The 22287-nt window shown below is 41.7% G+C and overlaps 1 protein-coding gene across 1 annotated transcript in view; it reads left to right on the plus strand.

Moving 5' to 3' along the window:
• Positions 1–20891, plus strand: part of TESMIN (testis expressed metallothionein like protein) — a 139687-nt gene extending 118796 nt beyond the window's left edge. Inside the window, exon 13 of the mRNA XM_065403341.1 lies at positions 20866–20891. Within this exon, the coding sequence (XP_065259413.1) occupies positions 20866–20891 (26 nt within the window). The remainder of the gene's footprint in view (positions 1–20865) is intronic.
• Positions 20892–22287: the final 1396 nt, after the last annotated feature.

Raw genomic sequence — 22287 nt, forward strand, 5'->3', positions numbered from 1 at the left:
TACAGTAGTAAATGTGTCTGAACATTTACTTTAAGCAAACATTCCAAGTGCTACATTCAGCTCATAATTAGTCCATATTAATGTAATGTTGTATTTTAGCATTTACCCTTCTTTAGATTCCCTGATACCTGTACAGAGCTCTGGGCACCTCTCAGAACTTTAAACACGAGGTTAGCTATTTAAAAATTACCACACAAAACCTTAGTTCATCATTTTTTCCAAGTCCTATATTAACAGACTCTCACAAGAGCTAAAGTCCAGTGATATAAGACACCACCTAAATTGTCTTTCAGCTTTCAGCCCTCCAGAGAAATACCAGTGAGAAAATAGGAGCACTGCACATGCCTGTAAGATTAACAAATCCAGGCTCTGTCAGACCAATGGGAAAGTGAATTCTATAGGGTCCCTCAGAGAGAACCTGTCACACTGCCTTCTGAGACGCCTGCTAGGTTAGTACAGTTTATGCATCACCTCTCATTCAGGGCCGAGCACTGAGCCTAAAGTCACAATCTAGCCTTTATGTATTTTGATTTGGAAAAGATGGCAAATAATTTAACAGGCATGCACCTTGTCAGCAATTAAAATTAGAATTTCATTAATGTCATAAAGCAACAATTAATAAACTGCTCACCCACCACAAATACCCAGCTCCCCCAAAGCTACAGAAAACAAGTAACCAATAATGCTTCAAATAAAATATAAAACCTCCCTTTCCCCTTCACACAGCCTTCTCCCCAAAGGCCTGGGAGCAAAGGTGGGCCTTGCAATATGTCCAGCAGATTAAAGGGTCACTGTCAACTTGAAGCCTATTCAATTTTAAAACATGAGTTAACAGTAGTTTCAGATACTACCCTTGTCCCTGAAACTCCCTACCAATCTATGTGGTTTTACAGTCATGCTTTCCTATTTGTTTTTCTCTCTTGTTGCTAAGTGAAAAGTGAAAGTGCTGTTAAATGCAAAGAAAAGTGGGGAGAAAGAAAGATACACTACTGTTTTCCTCTGAACTCTTTCAGTTATAGTAATCTTAGGTGTTCCTTAACAATATAAACAACCCTCTCAGGAAGGGCACTCCACCATGTACTCTGAAACACAAAGTAGTCCTTCCCATCCTCAAGAAATCAACACTTGATGCTAGTGACTCTGGCTATTTTTCAGCAGGGACCATATAACATCGGTAGCCAGAGAATTGCACTGGTTTCCTACAGTTTACAGAAGTTCAAGTAGCTGTATGTTTTAAGTCAGAAAGTCCTAAGTGGCACAGACCCTGGCTACCTGAGGGGCCACTTATTTTATGTTGCCACAGTGGATATCAGTAGAGATGCTCAAGCTGGACGTCCCTCATTATAAATGAGAGGAAATCATGGCAGGACATTCTCCCTGAGGAGAGGTTGGCTATGAAATTCACTTCTCGCCTTGGTCCTTCAGAGTCTGAACAATCCAAGGTATGCTGCAAAGCGCATCTTTTTGCACAGGCTTTCAGGGCTGTTAGAGTTCATAGATGGAGGGGTTGGAGAACACAGGATGAGGCAGGTCAAGTCTTTGGATATTCCCATATTGACTGAGTTTCTTTGGTTTTTGTGTGAGACTATTAACTAGATATTTGGTGGATCCTAACAGCATATTGAACATTTTTAGGATTTCAAATGCTGGGTCAGACTCTCAAGTGATGTAAATCAGCAAGGCTCCATGGAAGTCAACAGATCTATTCTGATTTATACCAGAGTGTTTTAATATTTGGGAGATACCTAGAATTCTGGATAAGCACCAGGGAAATCGAAAGAATAGAACTTTGAGATCTTTAGTGGAAGATGCTATAGAAATGCAGAGTCTGGTTATTATTTATTATTAATACCTACAGCAAGGGAAATGGCACCACAAATGGCGGGGGGAGATTTCCTGCAGGGAAAAGTCCTGTTGGCTTTAATGGGAGTGCAAATATGCAAATCACACTTTTTTCTATTCTATTTTGAAGCAGTGTTTGCTTCCTTAGGAAAGGATTTTTCAGTGCTTCCATTTGTTTGCAAGTAGCTTGTCTTCTACTGTACAGTGTACTTGGTTTTATCACTTGCAGATCCCCTTTCCTTGCTTTGTGTGGTTCAGAGCACATATAAAAGTCAGGCTACCTGAGTGCAACAAGGGAAGTGTCAAACTAGTGACCATTTTTTCACAAAATTTCACTTGAAAATATTTGTTCCATTTGGAGAACTTTCATGATCTTGGAATTTCATGCCCGAGCAGGATAGTGGCCATTTCTTAAAATTTTGTGCACTGTAGATGAAGAGAGTGGCTGGGTCAGTGGAAGGAAGAAAGAAAAATTGTTAATTGGTTGGTGTTAGGGCTTGATTCATATGCTAGTGAAATCAGTGGGAGGCAGGTGTTTGTTCTGGCCCTCTTGCCCGTGTCCAAGTTTCTTTCCCCCAGATCTAACCCAGTGGGTCCTCACACATAGTCAATGATCTGACTGCTAGTCGGCCTGCCTGTTGCGAGGTGAATTGTTTTACCTACACAGTTCCCCAAGTTAGCCAAAAAGAACAGCAATAAATCAGGAGTCAGCATTTTTTCCAGCTTTGCTGAGGCATATACAGTAGAACTTAGGCTAGGCAGGCAGGACACAAAATCAGCATCACTTAAACAACGAAGTTCAAGAACAGCAGAACTGACAGCACAGGCAAAGTTTGGTTGTGAAAGTCAATGCATACTTTCATACACCAAACAATATCTTCAGCAGCAGCAACAACAGCTTGTTTTTAGTCACAATTCACCTAATCATAACTGTTTCTTATGACCTATAAACTACACACAGAGAGTCGCAGGTGTCATAGCGATAATGAAGGTCTATTAAAAGTATATTAAAATATTAACCTCAGACAGGAGCAGCACCAGCCAAACTAGATAGACCTTGTGTTTGTACAGTGCCCATAGAATGTACACAGTGAGGTCCTGGTCGAAGTCTAGGGTTCCTAGGCACTCACATGATACAAATAATAAGAATAAGAATAGACCTGTCAGCTGGGTCTTCAACTCTGATCCCGTCTCAGTGTTTTAGACGTGTGTAGGTATGTCTACACTTATGGTGGCGTATAGAGTACAGACACTGCACGCCTCCCTACCACGTGGATAAATACAGGGGAACCCCACTTATCCGATCTAAGTGGGACCGGAGCCAGATCCAATCATCAAAAATTTGGATAATCCGGCGAATGGGCAAAGAGCTTCAGCCCCGGGTGGCAGGGCACCTGCTGTCAGTCCCAGTTCAGCTAATCCGGAGAGCTGGATAATGGAGGCTCAGATATACGGGGTTCTATTGCACTATGTAGATGGTGAGCATTGCTAAGGCAAGTAGGATAGAGACATGCCTGAACCTTAGAGTATATACCCCACATGGCTCTCTCCACACCCAAGCGGTGCCTTCCATGTCTACATTGCTATTTTTAGCAGAGTAGTGTCCCCTGTGGGAGCCTGTCCTGCCGCAGTGAAAAGCTCTGGCAGCAGTGAAAGACTCGGGCAGGGCAGAGGCAGTGGGGAAAGACTCCAGCCTTTCCCTGCTGCCTTCCCCCACCAGAGCCTTTCACTGACATGTGTAGCAACACAGTGCAGCATAGACACAGCTTTCCACTGTGGTGCGTAGCTACACATACCCTACATGTTGCAAGTGCACACAAGGCCTATGTGTAACCAAAGCATTGCGCAGATCTGACCGTTGCTCTCCCAAACTGAAATATTTTCCTTCTCCCCTTTAAAACAATTCTTGTCCTGCTTCTAGTACTGAGAAGGGAATAAAATGAAAAACATGCAAACCCATTACCGCAGGCAAACAGCAAGTAAACGCATGCCATAAACTAGCATCAGTACAGTGACACCAGTGATGGGGAACCTCAAAACATTCAGAGTTCAGATAAGCACCCAGAAGTTTTAGACGACTATAAAAACCTACATTGCCTAAGCTGCCCACAGACCCCAGATTATGCTGTTTTTTCTTTCCAGGTCATATTGATCTTTATTGGAGAGCATATGGATTATCTGATCTCACGAGTGATAAATTCTTCTGGAAGCAGTTTACTGTTAAAATAAGCTAATGCTACAGGATAATTCTTGTGTCAGTGTACAGTGTCACCAGGCAAACAGGAAATATTATAAATGGCTTAGTTGTTTAAATACAAAGGCTACAATACCATTTTCAGAACAGATGTCCTGTGTCAGTGTGATGAGTGAGCATCTGATGTAAAATTTCAATGAGTAATTAGCAAATACGGCATTTGTACCAGAAAGATCAAAAGCAGCTCACTTGAAGGATGCTGTTGTGTTTCATAGCTCTTACACAAGTACCAAACATCTCCTAGCACAATATTTGTGAAGATTGCATGTACAAAATCCCACTTAAGTCATGTTCAGATTCCTGAACAAACTTTAAGAAGCCAGTGATGTGTGAAACCTGATAAAGAAAGAAAGCTAATAACTTGATTGCAATAAAATCAGAAAAGCCAATTACCCACAACTAAAACAGATACATCGATGAGGTACAAATGCATTGCCATCTTGTTTAATCTATGTCTTAAAGATAGCATGGTCTTTTACATGTGTGATGAGAGGCAGTAAGTGCTCTTTCTGTCGGACCAGAGAATTGCAAAGGAGGCAGCTCCAGCTGGACATTTCATTCTGCTTAAACACCTGGCTGATGGGGATGACTTTGTTGAGTGGGTCAAACACAGGAGGACGCTTAATGTGACTGCAGTGGAAGTGAGAAGCACAGTCAATGTACCAGTTTTGGGGAAGCATGTCTTTGGTGAAAGCAGAGAGAGACACCTGTCTTGTGTTTTGAACACTGCTACTTTGCAGATACCTGGGAGTTGTAAACTTTGCTGTTGCTTTTTTACATTGGATATCGCTCCTAAGAACATCAAGCATTTAATGTGTTGTTCACCCTTTAGCTTCCATGACTACCAAATTTAATTTTATTAACATAAAATGAAATTGTTACTAAACCAAACTGATTTAAAGTTTACCAGCCTTTAATGGAACTTTTCACAGTGACATTTACAGTAACTTTTTTAAGTTAACATATTTGTTTTTATTTTTACAGCATGATGAGAAATTAGCAGCAGGTAAAGTAAACCTATTTGTTCTATTCCAAGTAGTTAATGTCCATATTTTGAGCTGTTAATCTTCTTTTGATGTTCATAAATTTCACTGGTGTTGAATTTTTATAACCTAAATTAAAAAAATATATATTCACTACACATGTTCCTAATATGAAAACATATACAATGTTTAGTGTCCATGATTAGATATTATGGCCTGTTCAAACTCCCATTGAAGTCAAGGTCTTTCCATTGACTGCACTAGGAGTTGGACTGGGCCCTAAAATCAATAATATATAAACACCTGAATAGGACTCCACCTACTTTAGATGTAAAGATCCATCCCACCAAGTCTGGGCTACTGTTTCTAGCCCTCTTCCTTGCCAATTTAGTCTTGAAAACTTACATGAATCTAAACCAATTTATAGGGTAGAAAGTTTGTCACTGATCTTTTTCTAAAGATTATAGTGTATTCGTGAGCTTTGTCCTTGCCCCTCCCCTTCCCCCCCCCCCCCCAACACACACACCCCTACAGCAGCCCAGACTTGGTGGGAGTCTGATGGAAAACAAGTTGCTCTTCCTGGAGTTTTGTTTATTTTACTTTTTAGCAAATTCCCCAAAATACACTGAGCAGAGATAGCAAAAACAAAGAGAAAAATACAACTGTTCATTCATTTCCTAGAGCAACAGTGAGTTGCTGAGTGACCTGAGCTAGGACTCCTTCTTATTTCCCCCTGGTAAGGCCTGTCACAAACACCATCCTTGTCTCTACCACTAAAAGGCCACGTCCTCCTGGAGCTCATTCCTTCCTGTCCCCATTGTAATTTGCTGCTGATTTGCTCACCCAGTCCCCAGTTGAGGAAAGCACTTAAGCACATACTTAAATCCATTCTTAATCAGGAAAGCATTTAAGTACATGCTGTTGCACTTCTTGGCACAAGTACTGACAATAGTGGCCATGAACCCCTGCCCAGAGACAGGACTGAGGTAGGGTTTCTGCTGCTGCTGCATAATAGTGAGAGAAGATGGTATTGTAACAGCAACCACTTTTTGTGGCTTCATGGCAGCAATCAGAGAACTGGGGTATGATTCTGAACACTCCCAGCTCACCTTGCTAGGGCTGCCACCTTTTTGTATTTGCTTGTGAGCCAAGCTAATCCTGGGTGAAATCCTGGCCCCATTGAAGTTAATGGCAAAACTCCTCTTGACTTCAGTAGGGCAGGATTTCACTGTTGTGTTGCCACATCAGAAAATGGGAATCTCCCCAGTGTGGTGTTGCATCAGTGCACTGTAGTGTAGCTCCATGCTGTGATGCAGCATTGCAATGCCATTTCCTTTAATACTCCAGCATGCTTGATGGGAATGATTCTCATGTCACAAACTAAGCATATATTTTCCCCAGTAGCCTTCACTGTCTGTAAATTTGGCGTCACCCTGGGCCCTGAATGTCACTGTTCTACCTGCATGACTTACGTGTACAACCCTGCCTGTTAGCACCTCCATCATTGCCGTTGTGTGTACAACACTGCCACTGCTCCACTTCAGCTGAAATCCTCATCTGTTCCTTCATCTCCTCTTGTCTTCACTCCTGCAACTCCCTTCTCTCTGCCTTGCCCCACTCCCACCTCTGCAGACTCCCAGATGTGCAGAAGATTGCTGCCTGTCTTTTTGCCAGTCCAAAAATAAAGACTTTTTTATTTAAATTTTTGCTTTATGCTATGAAATGGTTGAACCTCCAGTATATACATGGGATTTTCCACTGCACTCCATGCTGGCCTAACTCTGCTCCCATCAAAGTCAATGGTTCACTGGCAGCAGGGTTAAGGTAACACTAAACATTGTGGAAAATCCTGCCTGTGTTCAGTCTTTCCCCCCGATTTGAAGTGAATTAGCAAGGCAAGGGACAGATCCTCAGCTAGTATAAATTGTCCAGTGGATCTATGACAATTTACAGCAGCTGAGGATCTGCCCCAAGGGTTTTGCCTGCATTCCAGACCAAGAAATTTATTTGTCTGGGTAACATTTTAAAAATCGACATATAAATGCTTATGGCAGATTTACTTGTATATTATATTTTAAAAATTACTTTTTAACACTGCATTTAAGTCCTCCAGGTCAAGCTTGTAATATTGCTCTTCACTATCAGAAGCATATCTTCTACCATCTGTTCAAAATGAAAAAAAGAGAGAGAGAAGTTACCAGTGAAAATGTTTTATCAATACATCATTCAAAACAAGGCACATGTCTGGATGGTTTATTACAAATATTCAGTATGCATGTGAGAAAGCCACACTGAATCCGGACAAAGCTGTGATTTGCTGAGCTGTGTGAGGGAGCTGGCAACTCCTGAATCTTGACACTGACTCCTCCTTTGGCGTTGGTCAGGTCACTTAACTTCTCTGACCTGGTCTCTACTAGTCAAAAAGGCATTGCAACAAACCATTAATTGAGCTTGCAATGCCTGTACCAATGCCTTGTGTCCTCATAGACAGCAGCTGCCCAGTGTTTTGCAAGAGCTGCTTGTACTGGTTGCTTGCAGTTCTGGGACAAAATGCACCCTACAATGCAGTGCTTTGCATATGGAAATTACCCAGGCATCTCTGCTGCCAGCAACACTGCTCCATGTTATGGGAAAAAAGTTTCTGTGGCCCTAGAATGCACTTGGTACAGTACAAGCATGGTTGTAAAGAATATTGCATACACACCAAAATGGTTTAGTTCAAAAATATTCCTGTGTGGAAATACCAGACCATTGCAAGGACAAGCAAGAAAATGAACTGTTTCATGCAGTCATATCCCTGCAGTAGTTTCTTTGCTTCATATAAACACATCCTCTCTGGAAAAAATTCTGGACTCCAGCTGAGGATCTCTTAAAATTTGTCAGGAGAAGCAGGAGTGCAAAAGTGATTTTAAGTACCTCTGAGTTCCCTTGATCCTGGGTCATCTGGATGTTGGACAGCTTCTCTGGCACAGATTAGAGTAGCTTGAAGATTTCTCTAACTTGCACCCACTGCCAACAGCCCTAAGCAGGGCCAGCTCCAGCATTTCTGCTGCCCCAAGCAAAAAAAAAAAAAAAAAAAAGCCGCGATTGGCAGCGGCAGTTCAGCGGCAGGTCCTTCGCTCCTAGAGGGAGTGAGGGACCTGCCGACCCCGAATTGCCGCAGGTGCCGCCCCTCTCCCTTGGCCGCCCCAAGCACCTGCTTGTTAAGCTGGTGCCTGGAGCCGGCCCTGGCCCTAAGGGGTCATTATGATAACTGGGGATCGCTGGGAACAGGGAAACTGTGCTAATCCCCTCTTTCCCCCAGCTATGCCCCGTGTACTGGCCACCAGGAGGAGGCGGGGTTGGAGTAAAAGCCATTATGGTGGCCTTATTGGTTCTATGCCATCCAAGAATCCCCCTACACTGGGGAATATTCCTGTGGCTGCTTAAACCAGCCTCATAGCCATTGCCCATCAGTGAAGCAGGGCCAAATTGTCCTAGTGGTGGAAGGATCTAGGCCTACAGCTGTGATCCACCTCTGAAATATTTTGATTTTTAATTTGAGCCACTCCAAGATTATTATTTATCTACAGTTTACAGTAATTATGAATGAACTCTTTGGTCATCACTCTCTAGAAGCATATTGTTCCCACAGTATCATTTATAAAATTCTTCCAAGCCTGAAAGAGCATTTCAGACCTTGTCACAGTTATCTCTTTTTGCAAATGTCATCTGGATAATATAGGAAGACATTGAGTAGGTGTAGTGTTAAGTCTCCATACTTCAGGTACCTTTTGTCACGTCTCATCAATTAAACTAGTTTGTTTTCAAAGATATAACTAAATAGTGCTGTCTACTCTGTGACATTCTGTTGTCAAACAATGGCAAACTTTATCAGATTGCCCTCCGCTGCTAGCTCTTGTCTTTCTCTAGTTATTTAATTAAATTAAATGATTGCATACTTTATAGACTCCTCTGAGAATCAACGAAACAAAATACTTGTTTACTTACTGTAATTTAAAAAATCTGAATTGAAAGTGAATTTAAAATCCTGCATTGGAATGCATGGTTTGTTCTACAGGTAGAGACATTTGAATGCTCTGAGATTATTTGTTTTCAAGATGACACTAGCAGTAAAATTGGTTAAAAGTAGACAGTACAATATACGTTTACCACTTTTCATCAAACTGTTTTTGGGTTGACTTTATAACACGTACATGAAAATGTACAGACATCACAAAAATTAGAAACACAATCTTATTTTTCTGCCAATAATTATTGTACTATTTGTCCAAGGCACTAGTATTTGTAATTGTAAATAATATGTTGTGTAAAAGAAATACATAACTGAGTAAGATATGACTGTGGTATTAGTAGAAAAATAACATTTCTAACAACATTTGCACGTAACACAAAAAAATTACCAGTACTTTGGTATTAGGATATCCTTACACAGAAAATGTATCTGTCTACTTCACAGTGGTACAACTTTCATATGATAAAACAGCTTTATTAACTTACCAGTGTTTTTATTTAATGTGGTATTTTAAAAAATACATATCAATTCAGTTTCAGAATTATTTTTTAGTCCAACTAAACATTTAATCTCACTGTGCAAATGATAGGCTACTGAATTTAACTTACATCGTCCTTTGAGGTATAGCATTGATTGTGGGCCCCAATTTCTTGCTATGAGTTTGCTCTGCAAGTTGCAAAAACAAAGTAGAAATTATTCGGCTAGAAATGAATCCTCTCATAAAGTCCTGCAGAGACATTTTTAACCCAAATTTTACCTTTGGAGCACACCAAGATTCAACTATAAGAAAAACCATGAGGATGGCACAGGCGCAAACCACTGCAGTTTTAGTTTTCTGTAAGAAAATAATAATTTTTTAAAAAATATTTTTGTCTTTCATAATACATTTAGCAAAACGGAGCAATGAATATTATAAGTCAAAGTTCATGCACACTCTGTATTCGACTTACCATTTTAGCACGTCTGCTGCTGTCACTCTCTTCTATCATCCAAATGCTGTCAAAGATTTGGTTTGCCACTCTCTCACTGGAAAAGAGCTTGAGCAGCTGATGATCATAAAACATGCAAACCTCAGTTCAGCTGGGCATGTTTCTTTCCAGCAGTCAGTTTTAAAGGCAATAATGTATAGATGCAGTTTAATATGCGAAAATTAGGTATACAGAATCTACCTTCCTTTGTGATCAAAACAACAAAATTATCGTGTCAGCCTCTTTTATACCAGGGTAGTTAATGACAGTTGTCCCCGTGAGATCCGGAAACAACCTGTACCCAAAGGAAAAAAAAATACAAGAGAAAAGTTGACTAAATGTCAAGCATTCTCAGTAGATGCTGCATATGTGTAATTTGCATCTTCCGCCCTGTTTTCTACCATAGTAAACACCTGATAATGGGGAGGGTTGAAAAGGAAAGTTTCCCTGTTCATTGACTGTTTTATATGCTCATTTATCCATCACTCTCTTCTGTTCTCTTTAGTTGGTTGTACCGTACTCCTTACCATAGCACCTATGTAGAGCTACACGTTTTATTTTACTTGAATGTACTGTTCCAACCCTTCCTTGCAGTCGTTACTTGTTTTTTATCCTATATGCCATTCATCCTGTATGGCATATAAAATATACATTCAGAGTATTTTATTTCATTTCATCTCTTTGGTGTGTTGGCTTAAGTCCTTTAGATCATTTTATTGTAAAGTCAATGACTCTATACATTTATATGCTCATTTCAAGGGTTCAGATTCATTAGGAAATGAACTAGTCCCTGTTATATCTGTTCCCATTGATTACACAGAGCTGGGCATGCCACTGTTTCTTTTATACTTTTTAAGCGTATTAATGGCAAGATGAAAAACAAAAACACGTACATGAATTTCCTACATTTACAGGACTTTCCAGAATTAAAAATGTGTTTCGACCACAAAAGGAAAGAAGATTGAATTATTCTGAACTAGTAAACTAAAACAAATGTTAAGGATTCTAGCAAAAGATGCTGGCCAGAGTAAAAGAAAGTGAGGGGACTGAAATTCAAGTTGTAGAATTGGAAGGATTTTATTTCCTCTCCTCTTCCTGTAACTATATGCAGAAATATTAGCTCTGGGCTGTGTGTGAACTTTACAAATCTTTAGGGTTTACGTATTACATATGGGTCCAATTCTCATTAACACAAAGGCCACTTTTATACGGCTCTATCAGTGTAAAGAGGCCATAAAGTGGGTGTATATATCTGCTCTCACTTTAAAGTCCTTCTATGCTGCCAGTGTGGTGTAGAGTTGTCTCAGTATAAATCAGTTTCAGGCCCATATGTGTTTATTATAATATAAAAAGTTAGCTGCTCACTCAAAACCCCCTTGCAGTTAACTGGAATTTTGGATACAGAAGGGTCCTGAGAGAATTAAAAGGAACGGTGGACCAAATTTTGCACTGATTTACATTTTGTGCAATGCTGAAGTCACCAGCATCGTGTTACCTGGAAATCAGCACTGAATTGAGCTGTGTTTGTTCAGAAGCTGCAATATCAACAAGTGGAATATCAATCAGTAAATTGACAGATTCATCACGTACATTAAATTAGATAGAAGTAAGAAATGTTGGTGATGCAACAATTTGTATGAATTTTAACAGTACATATGACCAGACCTGACTTAACTGAATCTTCGTTTCTGTGCAGTGATCTAATTATTTTGCATTTAGGAACAAATTCTGATGTCAACAGCAGGTTGAGAAACTGCACCAATGAGTTCCACCACAGTTTGTGGGCAAGCTACTTTATGGTAGCCCATGCAGCTCCTGTGCTCCTGCTCTGTAGCTGGAGCAGTAACCCATGGATCTCCATAGTCTCAGACCCCACCAAGCCCCACTCCTACCCTATCCCACCTCTGCCCTCAAAAAGTAACCTGTGGGCTGGGGCACGGGGAACCTCCACAGAGCTGTGCTCAGCAAAGCAGGTATGTCTCCCCTGAATAGGCTCTCCAAATCCTGCCCTTTTCCCCTTTGGAGTGGAACTGCACCAGTTCCTCTGTCTTTTGGACCCTCCTCATCAGGACCTCCAATCTGGCAAAGCACTTAAGTACATGCTTTAAGATAGGCACATGCTTTAGTCCATCTTTGTTCAGCAAAGCACGTTTCAGTGTAACTTCTGTCAGTGAGTCTAAGAAGCAGATTTGCTACTTAAAATTATACATTCCAAAGTTTTCTTTTGGGTTTTGGGTTTTTTTTAATCTTCATCTGAACCATCCATAAACATGTATTGAATAACATTTTTTTTCAGTTCCCTAAATAGCTTACATCAAAGTTGTATCAATTCAAGACCGTAAAATGTGAATACATGTGCCCTTCAGTTTTAATATTGCTAGTATTATGACAGATTGCAGTTGATGCTATTTACGTAATATTTTCTCTAGCACTGATTTTATGTAATGTACTCCTTGTTTTTTTGGTTTTGTTTTAACCAAATGACTTGCTTTATTCTGTGTTCAGTTACAGCTTCAGAGAGTTATTATCCAGTCCATGATAACTGAAAGGCTAATCTCTGCATAATCTGAAGCAACTCATTGAAACTGTTCCAAGGGAAATGGGGTGAATTTTACAACAATTTACCACTCCAATACAGAGTTTACATTTGAAAAGGTCAGCTTAATGGCTTTACCTCTTTGCTCATTATTAAAAAGTATGTGTGTATTTAATGTATTTTCTTTTATAATTTCATGTGCTGCTTTTAGAATGTTTGATTTACAGAAGTTAAATCTAAACTAATTATTGTTAAAATAATCAATATGAGCCCAACCGTGCAATCCTTATACTGTCTTCTAAAGCAAAACTCCCACTGACTTTAGTTGGATGCTGCCTGACTACGGACTGCAGGATTTGAAACAAATGGACAATAAGTTTTTAATGTCTTTGACTGAAGAAAAGGACGAGGTTTAATTTTTAAAAGTGAATTGGGGTGCGTAGCTTGAGATAGCTTAAAGGGGACTGATTATGAGAGGGAGACACTCAGCACTTTCTGCAAATCAGCTCCTTTTAAGGCTTTTATTTTTTTAAAATTAGGCTCATAAGAAATTTGCTTTATCCACATTGTCAATAAATAGGATCCACTCTGTTTTTGAAAAGAACAGCCCTAGAGACTGTTTCATTCTACATTTGTTTTGAAGTTATAGGCAAAGAGTGCAAAACACTAAAAGCAGAGAACTCTACTGCAAAAAGGTTAGGGCCTGATTTTTAAAATCTGGCATCCTTTATTTGTGCTCACAATTTGTGCCCACAAATAATAAAGATCACTTAAAAAATCAAACCCTTAAAATCTTCAAATGTTTCCCTTTCTCATCAGTTGATCTGCATACTCCACAAGATAAACTGTCAAGTTTGAATACCTTATTGTCTAGAATGTGTGTATTCAATTAGATTTCTTCAGTCATTAAAATACTTTGAGACATTTCTTTGAGGATCTGTCTGTCTCACTCCATAGGTTTATATGGCACAGTATGTTAGACAGAAAGAAACTTTAACTGTGTAAGTTCATATTGGTGCATTTGGTCCATGGAAAGCCTCCCATTTACTTCAGTGGGCTTTTGATCAAGCCCATTGTGTTTAACTTGTTAATAGAAATTTTGTTTTTTGTTTAGATGCATAAGTTCTATAGTTCATTTTAATACATTTTAAAGGGGCAGCTCAGTAAGACTTGGTAAAGGAGCTATTGGGTCCCACAGCTTCAGAAGTGAATGAGGTTGTTAACTGTGGCGAGGCATCCATTTAGCTTCCTGGAGAGGGTGGATTGTCAATCCCTGATTGAGCTGCTTAGTTGTCCCTTGAAGAGAAGACTGGCTCCAGATTCAGCTATCTTCCAAGCCTGCTAACCACGAAAAAGTGGATAAGAGAAGGTGCTGGGAAGATGAATGCCATGTAATGACCCCCTCTAGTTCCCACAAAGATTTGGTCTAGGTGCAGTTCTAGGGATGGGTAAAGGTTCTTCGTTTTTCCAAACTGGTTTGCCCATCCCTGCTCGTAGTATAAATCCAGCAAATTTAAATAAACAAAAATAATATCACAAAGGAAAAAATTGGGTCTTTTTACCCAGCTCTAATGATTTACAGAATTCAAGCTACTGGAATATAGAAAATCAATACAAATAGCATAGAGGTGTGCCCTGTCGCTATCGCTCAGAACATCATTATGTTTGTGGAATGGTCCTTTCTTTCCTGAATAAGCCTTTCCATAGCCAGGCTGATATTTCAGAAACTAATTGACAAGATAAAATCTGACCTCTGACAAGTCTCCTACACTACAGATAATAAAAGGAAGATTTACAGATGGCTTTTCAGGCATTCAGCTGTTTCTTAAAGAGAAAAATAATAGAGGCAGTCTTGGAAGCAGCTGTTACATGTCTTGTAAAGTGATACATCACTCAGGCTAGAGCCAGAAACACTGGAAAATCTCTTGCATAAATTTACTATGAATTAGGTGATTAAAAGCTAGGTTTAGAGCTGTGAAGCTGCTTAACACTTTGTTAGCTCAAGGTGTTCTCTGAAACCAGTGAGTTTGTTTCATACTAGTCATATAATACTATTGTCCTTGTGGCCCAAACAGTTACCCAAAATTTGGGGCCTTGAAGGGTTGTTTCTATTAGATTGAAAAATAGATTGTATAGGTCAGATATGTTCTTGGTGTAATCTTGTTTATTGATAAATAGTTTACATGTAACGCCGACAGATTCTGGTCATCATTGAACCTGGGACCTCTGGAGCTAAATGCATGAGCCTCTACTGCATGAGCCAAAAGCTACCTGGCCCTAGCTAAGGCTGTAGAGCAGACTCATTAATCTCTAAGTGGTCTCGGTGCCACTAGAGGGGACAGAACATCACACCCAGGAAGTGTGTGGGTTACATACACAAAGTCCTGATTCCCTGAATATAATAGAACAAACAACAAAAGGAAGTTTCCTTGTTCAAAAATCCCCAAATGTGCCCTTCCAGCAGGTAGTTCAGTGCTCAAGCAGCTCTGGCCCTCTGCTTCCTCTCAGGGTCACACACACTCACAACTCCTTCTCACATCTGACTGCAACTCAGTTTACCACTAATATCCTAGCCTAACCCATCTGTTTGCAACCAGAGAAATACCTGTTAATCTGACTGGCTTATCATTTGCTCTCTAATACATTTGTAAGTATTTAACAACCCCACTACCATCACTAATACTAATCTAATTAAAGGAAAATGAAGGCCTTCCCCACCCCCACATCCTACAATGCCACCCACTCACAAACCACTTTCTGCTTTATTCATTTAAATTGTCCTCTTTTGATGCTCTTGATCAGGGCCGGCTCTGGCTTTTTTGCCGCCCCAGGCAAAAAAGCCTCCCGCCGCCCCCCGCCCCCGGCGGGGAGCGCGGCAGGGGAGGGCGCCGAGCCCGGCCGCAGCTCCACTCTCCCCGGCGGCCGGAGCGCCGTGAGGAAGGCGGAGAGCCCGGCCGGGGCTCCGCTCTCCCCAGCGGCCGGAGCGCCGGGAGGAGAGCGGCGAGCCCGGCCGGGGCCCCGCTCTCCCCGACCGGCCGGAGCGCCGGGGGAGGGCAGCGAGCCCGGCCACGGCCCCACTCTCCCCGGCCGGCCGGAGCGCCGGGGGAGGGCGGCCAACCCGGCCACGGCCCCGCTCTCCCCGGCCGGCCGGAGTGCCGGGGGAGGGCGGCGAACCCGGCCACGGCCCCGCTCTCCCCGGCCGGCCGGAGCGGCGCGGGAGGGCGGCGAGCCCAGTCGCGGCCCCGCTCTCCCCGGCGGCCGGAGCGCCACACCGCGCCGCCCTCCTCCAGCTGCCGCCCCAAGCACATGCTTGGTAGGCTGGTGCCTGGAGCCGGCCCTGCTATTGATGCTGAATTGGAGGGATTTTGATTATGTTTGTTATGAAAACAGAAGGAACAGCAGATGAATTGTGTTAAAGAAAGGTGTAACTTTCTCCCCTGGTTTCTTGTGAACTAGCTGTGTAGAGTATCTATACCAGGGGTCGGCAACCTTTCAGAAGTGGTGTGCCGAGTCTTCATTTATTCACTCTAATTTAAGGTTTCGCGTGCCAATAATACATTTTAACTTTTTTAGATGGTCTCATTCTATAAGTCTATAATATATAACTAAACTATTGTTGTATGTAAAGTAAATAAGGTTTTTAAAATGTTTAAGAAGCTTCATTTAAAATTAAATTAAAATGCAGAGCCCCCCGGAACGGTGGCCAGGACCTGGGCAGCGTGAGTGCCACTGAAAATCAGCTCGCGTGCCACCTTCAGCACGCGTGCCATAGGTTGCCTACCCCTGATCTATACTATGACTACCTTGTGGGACAATAAACAGAGTAATGGTGCTAATAATGTTGCATGTTATAAAGGTTGTTCACTGCACAAAAAGCAATGCATGGCACAAAAAAGTGTGGCAGCTAGTAGGCTTGTGCAAAATGTGCAGTCACAAGGGGAGTGGTGAAAACACTTGCATCCCCCTAATTTTTGTCAGAAATTGATTACTGGCTGCTTGTCTAAGAATATGTCTTCACTATAATTAATATGAGTTACTATTTTCAAGTTAGCATAGCTCAAGTGAGACCGGCTACACTGCAAAATAACATGAGCTGCTGTGTCCACACTCCCACTGCATTTATTCGTGTGAGGCACTAAGACCTGTGGGGGCTCAGCCCCTGGATCTCAGCACAGCAGTAAGATGAGCTGCTCTATAATTTTTTTCCCAATGAATTGTGGGAGAAGTTATCTTTCCTTTCTGAACACACAGGGGGAAATATGGAAAGGCACTGGAAGACTAATGATACTCAAGTGAACATAGGCTACCTATGTCCACCCTACAGAGGGGTCATGTCAGCAGCTAACAAATTTTGCTAATTAAGGCCTGGTCTATACTAAAAAGTTAGGTTAACCCAGCTATGTCACTCAGGGCTTTGAAAAATCCACACCCCTGAGTGATGTAGTTAAGCCAACTTAATCCCAGTGTAGACAATGCTAGGTCAACAATATTTTTCAATATTTTCATTAATGACTTGGATAATAGAGTGGAGAGTATGCTCATAAAATTTGCAGATGACACCAAGCTGGGAGGTTTTGCAAGCACTTTGGAGGACAGGATTAGAATTCAAAATGACATTGACAAATTGGAGAATTGGTCTGAAATTAACAAGATGAAATTCAAAAAGGTCAAGTGCAAAGTACTACACTCAGGAAGGAAAAAATCATATGCACAACTACAAAATGGAGAGTAACCAGCTAGATGGTAGAACTGCTGAAAAGGATCTGGAGGTTATAGTGGTTCACAAGTTGAATATATGTCAACAATATGATGCAGTTGTAAAAAAGGTTAATATCATTCTGAGATACATTAACAGAAGTGTCATATGAAAGACCTGGGAGGTAATTGTCCTGTTCTACTTGGCACTAGTGAGGCTTCAGCTGCAGTACTGTGTCCAATTCTGGGTACCACACGTTAGGAAAGATGAGGACAAATTGGAGAGAGTCCAGAGGACAGCAACAAAAAATGATAAAAGGTTTAGAAAACCTGACCTGTGAGGAAAGATTAAAATAACTGGGCATGTTTAGTCTTGAGAAAAGAAGACTGAGGGGGGACCTGATACAGTCTTCAAATATGTGAAGGGTTATTTATAAAGAGGACAGTGATTAATTGTTCTCGATGTCCACTGAAGGCAGGACAAGAAGGAATGGGCTTATTCAGCAGCAAGGGAGATTTAGGTTATATATTAGGAAAAACTTCTTAATTAAAGGGTAGTTCAGCTCTGAAATAGGCTTCCAAGCATGATTGTGGAATCTCCATCATTGAAGATTTTAAAGAACAGGTAAAAGAAACAACAACCAAGGATGTTCTAGGTATACTTGGTCCAGCTCAGCATAGGGGCTGGACTAGGTGACCTCTAGACAGGGCCAGCTCCAGGCACCAGCCGACCAAGCACGTGGTTGGGGTGGCACCTTAGAAGGGGCAGCCAATGTTGGGGTGGCGGGGGGCGCTCACGGTGTTTTTTTGTTTTGTTTTTTGTTTCGGCCGGGCAGCGCGGAGAGTGTTTTGGCGGCGGCGTGGCGCTGCGGGGGCTTTGACGGCCCGGCCCGGCCCGGCGCTGGGGGGGAGGGGGGAGGTTTGGGCGGCCCGGCGCTCCGGGGGTTTGGGCGGCCCGGTGCGGCGCTTTGGGGGGCTGGGGGTTTGGGCGTCCCGGCCCGGCCCGGCGCTCGGGGGTTTGAGCGGCCCGGTGCTCCGGGGGTTTGGGCAGCCCGGCGCAGCGCTCGGGGGGTGCGGGGGTTTGGGCAGCCCGGCCCGGCGCAGCGCTGGGGGGGGGAGTGTTACGGCGGGGCGGCGCTCTTCTTTTTTGTCTAGGGCGGCAAAAAAGTTAGAGCCGGCCCTGCCTCTAAAGGTCCCTTCCAGCCTTTATTTCTATGATTCCATTACTACAATTCTACCCTCTCCCCTTCCCTTCATACTGGCAATTTTCAAGTGTCCTTGGAAAAGTTCTGACTGACTCTGCTCACAAGCATCCAGCCCACCCCTGTTGTTGTCTAACTTACTCAATAAATTCTGCCACCCCAAGTGTGAACATTTATTCTTACAGACCTGTGACCTAATTACCCAATACTGATGCCTGACTAAATCCACCAGGCCCTGCTAAAAGATGCTTTTCAGGGGTGAGGAGCACACATTGCTCCCATTGGCTTCAATGAGAGCTGCAGGCACTTGGCCCCTCTGAAAATCAGCCACAGAGGTAGAGTTCCTCCAGATTTACTGCAGCATAACTGAGATTAGAATCTGATGTCTGAGATATCCCACTTCACAGTCCCCTCCCCATCCCTCTGCCTGAGAGAAGGCCACTTACCCCTTTTTGGCAATAGGTGACAATCCATTTTAAACCATAGGGAAATTAAAATTCTTATAAAACTGACTGGGGAAAAAACAGTAAAGGTTATAGAATGGTCACTATAGCAGAAGAAAAATAAGTAATTTTGGAGGGGTAAGATAGAGGCAATATTTTGTGTGTGGGGGTTGTTTGTTTTTGTTTTTTGTTTTTTTAAAGTCTTGTAGGAAAGGATAATAGATGTTCTCCTGCCATCTGCTTAAATAAAAAGCTCCTTGTAGCACTACAAAAGCAATGTGCCATGGGACAGATGTTGTGATAACCACTCTCTGCTTTTCACAGACTTGCCACCTTGTTGAGAGGTGAATTTCAAAAGGATCATTACATTATTTGTTCTGCCTAAAGTGAAGTGAACTCCCCCATGAATAGTGAGTGATTTATGACGAGGATCCTTATGATTAAGAGGACATGAAATGCACTCATTAGCCTCAAGAAAGATAACTGGAAAATGACTGAACTATTACTTTTGTTATAATTCAGTGACATAATTACCATAGATAATTGATGCAATCATTCTGTGTCCTTTGGTCAAGAATAAAAGGCCTGATCCTGAAAACCCTTTCTCACTTGAGTCCTCTCTGCTCATGCAAATAGTCCCACAGACTTCAATGAGACTACTCGCGCAGGATTAGTCTTGTGTATAAGGGTTTACAAGACTGGGCCCAGAGGGTGCATTAACACTGGGAAAATTCAGACCCATAATTCTCTACCTGGTCTGCTCAGAGCAAGGGTAGATGGCATACATCTGCACTACAATGTCCAGCATTGCTAGCACCGGTAGAGAATTACAAATCCAGATTTTTCCCATGTAGCCCCAGAAAGAACAACTTGAATAAGTTTTAAATTTCATCAAGGTTGTTTTTCATATATCAGTGTGTAATCAGTATGAAGGAAGTGTATAAAAAGTACTTCCCAACGCAGCTATCTCTGGGCTGCTTTATTTTCCACACTTGAGATGAACTATCACTTTGTGTGTTGGATATTCAGTGCTCTGTGTGGAACAAGGTGCGCTTTCATTTTCCTGACATTCATTTCCCCCACAAAAATGCACTGGAGCTCTGTTTCTACTTCCAAAAAGTCCCTGGATGAGATGGATTGACACACTGCTCTAAAGACAAATTTCTCAGTATTCATAGTAAGATTCAGAATGGCTGATTTCTCCGACTGATCAGAGCAATGAGTATTTCCCAGTACTCTTTCAGTAATACCAGCTCCAAGCTTTCAAAAATCATCAGCCAAGCTCCTCAAAATACTGAGATTTCCTTAAAAATCATGGGATTTAAACAAAACACATTGGGGCTTTTTTAAAAATTTACCTTCTGGGTTTTGAGCACTTAGGGTACACTCAAGCCTTTCTCCACAACCATGAGGGCTGACAACATGCTTTAAATAAAAAAAAAAAAAAAAAGCTGAGTGTCTCACATATTCACATGACTGAGAACCTGGGGCTTCAAGAAAAACACGTTATCACAAGACTCCTAATAAAATCAAAAGCATTGGCAACACTGGTGTTTCCTGAAGGTGTTGTAGGTTTCATAAGCCACGATGTCATTGCATCTAATGCCAAGCAGTGACTAATCTTACATACTGAAATGGCTGACGTGACTTTATCATGGAATTACTTGACCATAATTTACAGTTTTGCTCCTGAATCCAGGACCTGGCAGCTGATATCACTAACAACCTTAAACCAAATTATGAGATTACGTCTGGAGCTACCACCCAGCCATGACAGCTGAGCACAGCAAACCTTTACAACGGAGTCGTGGGCATTCCTGTGGCTGACAAGTCCTTGGCTCTCCTTAGGCTTCAACATACAAAACTAAGGATTTCACTTTATGGTATTGGCTTTCAACACTTTTCGTTCTCTCTTTTTCTCCGTTAGGTGAGCTGCATGAGGAACTAAACTGAGATCTCCCTGTCAGGAACAGGTTTGAGCCTAATCAAGTAATTAACGTTTCTTATATATGAAAATCACTGTTGTATCTTAGCTTGAGTGGCCCCTTTTACATTTCTGTTTCCAGTAGCCCCGGCCATATCCTGGCCTCACTTATTCCTGATAATATGGCTGGACATCAGTCATTCTGCTACTCAGCTAGAATTTTCTAGCTCTGTTCCTTTGCGCAGATTGTGTTACTAAATGAGGAAGATTCGGAGACCAGAAAATTGAGTTTTCAAAAGTATCTCCTAATTTTAAGTGCTTCAGTTTTTGGGTGCCCAACTTGAGATACTTCAGGCCTAATTTTCAGAGTGCAGAATATCTAAAAACCAGAGTCTAATTGTCTTAAATTGGGCACCCAAATGATGGAGGCACCCCAAACCAAAGGACGCTGTTATAAAATTAGGCTTTAATAAATAAACATACATGACTCAGAATCAACACATTTTGGCAAATTCTTTGTTACCTTATATAATGTATTGTCATGACTTCTGACCATAGAATACAATTTAAAGTGATAGTGCTTGCTACTATTCATATGCATAATATGTTGTATCTCATGTCTGCATGGAGAGATGAATCCCAGCACTGTAAAATAACTACATATTGTTACCCCTTTCTTGCTTGTCTCTGGGGCTGCAGCTGTACCAGGAAAATGGAGACCTGTAATTCTCCATCTGTGCAGATCTACCCTATATGACTGTATAATTTCTGGCTTTTGCCCATGTCATGTGATGGGCCAGGAAATACAGATTGGTCTCTTATGTGCACTCCCATTTTATGGTAAATAATATGCGAAATGCTAAAGGGAGAACAGTTTCATTCAACAGAAGGTGTTTCTGTACCTTTACCAGTGTAGGACAAATTGTTAGCACTATTTCTGCTTCTTCTGATACACTGAGAGACTTCCTTTGTGGACTTTGGATTAGGCCCATAGGCCCCAGTCCAGTAAATTAACTACGTGTGGATAGCTATAGCCACGCAGAGCACAATCGAATCTCCATATGGGCTCAGACGTGTGTGCATGCACAATGACTTGCAGGATCAGAGCCTTAGTGCTTAATATAGGTTCCCATTCTTTACACTTATACAATGAGTCTGATAATGTTTTTTAGCCTACAGTGTGTACTGTGAAAATCCTTGATAGGTTTCTTTGCAATGCTTTTACGAGCTACATTAGCTATTCGGATATAAAGTTCATGAAAGTGCATACTTTTATGATATGTTATGTGACTATTGTCCCACTGGTTCTTTAGTACCTTCTTTGAGTTTTCTAATTTAAATTGCCCCAAGAAGAATGTGCTAACACAATTTACCCTGGCCGATTACTATTACATATTCAATATGCTTGCTTAGTTAAGGTAAAAA

Source organism: Emys orbicularis, chromosome 4 (assembly GCF_028017835.1).
Source record: "Emys orbicularis isolate rEmyOrb1 chromosome 4, rEmyOrb1.hap1, whole genome shotgun sequence".
NCBI lineage: Eukaryota > Metazoa > Chordata > Testudines > Emydidae > Emys > Emys orbicularis.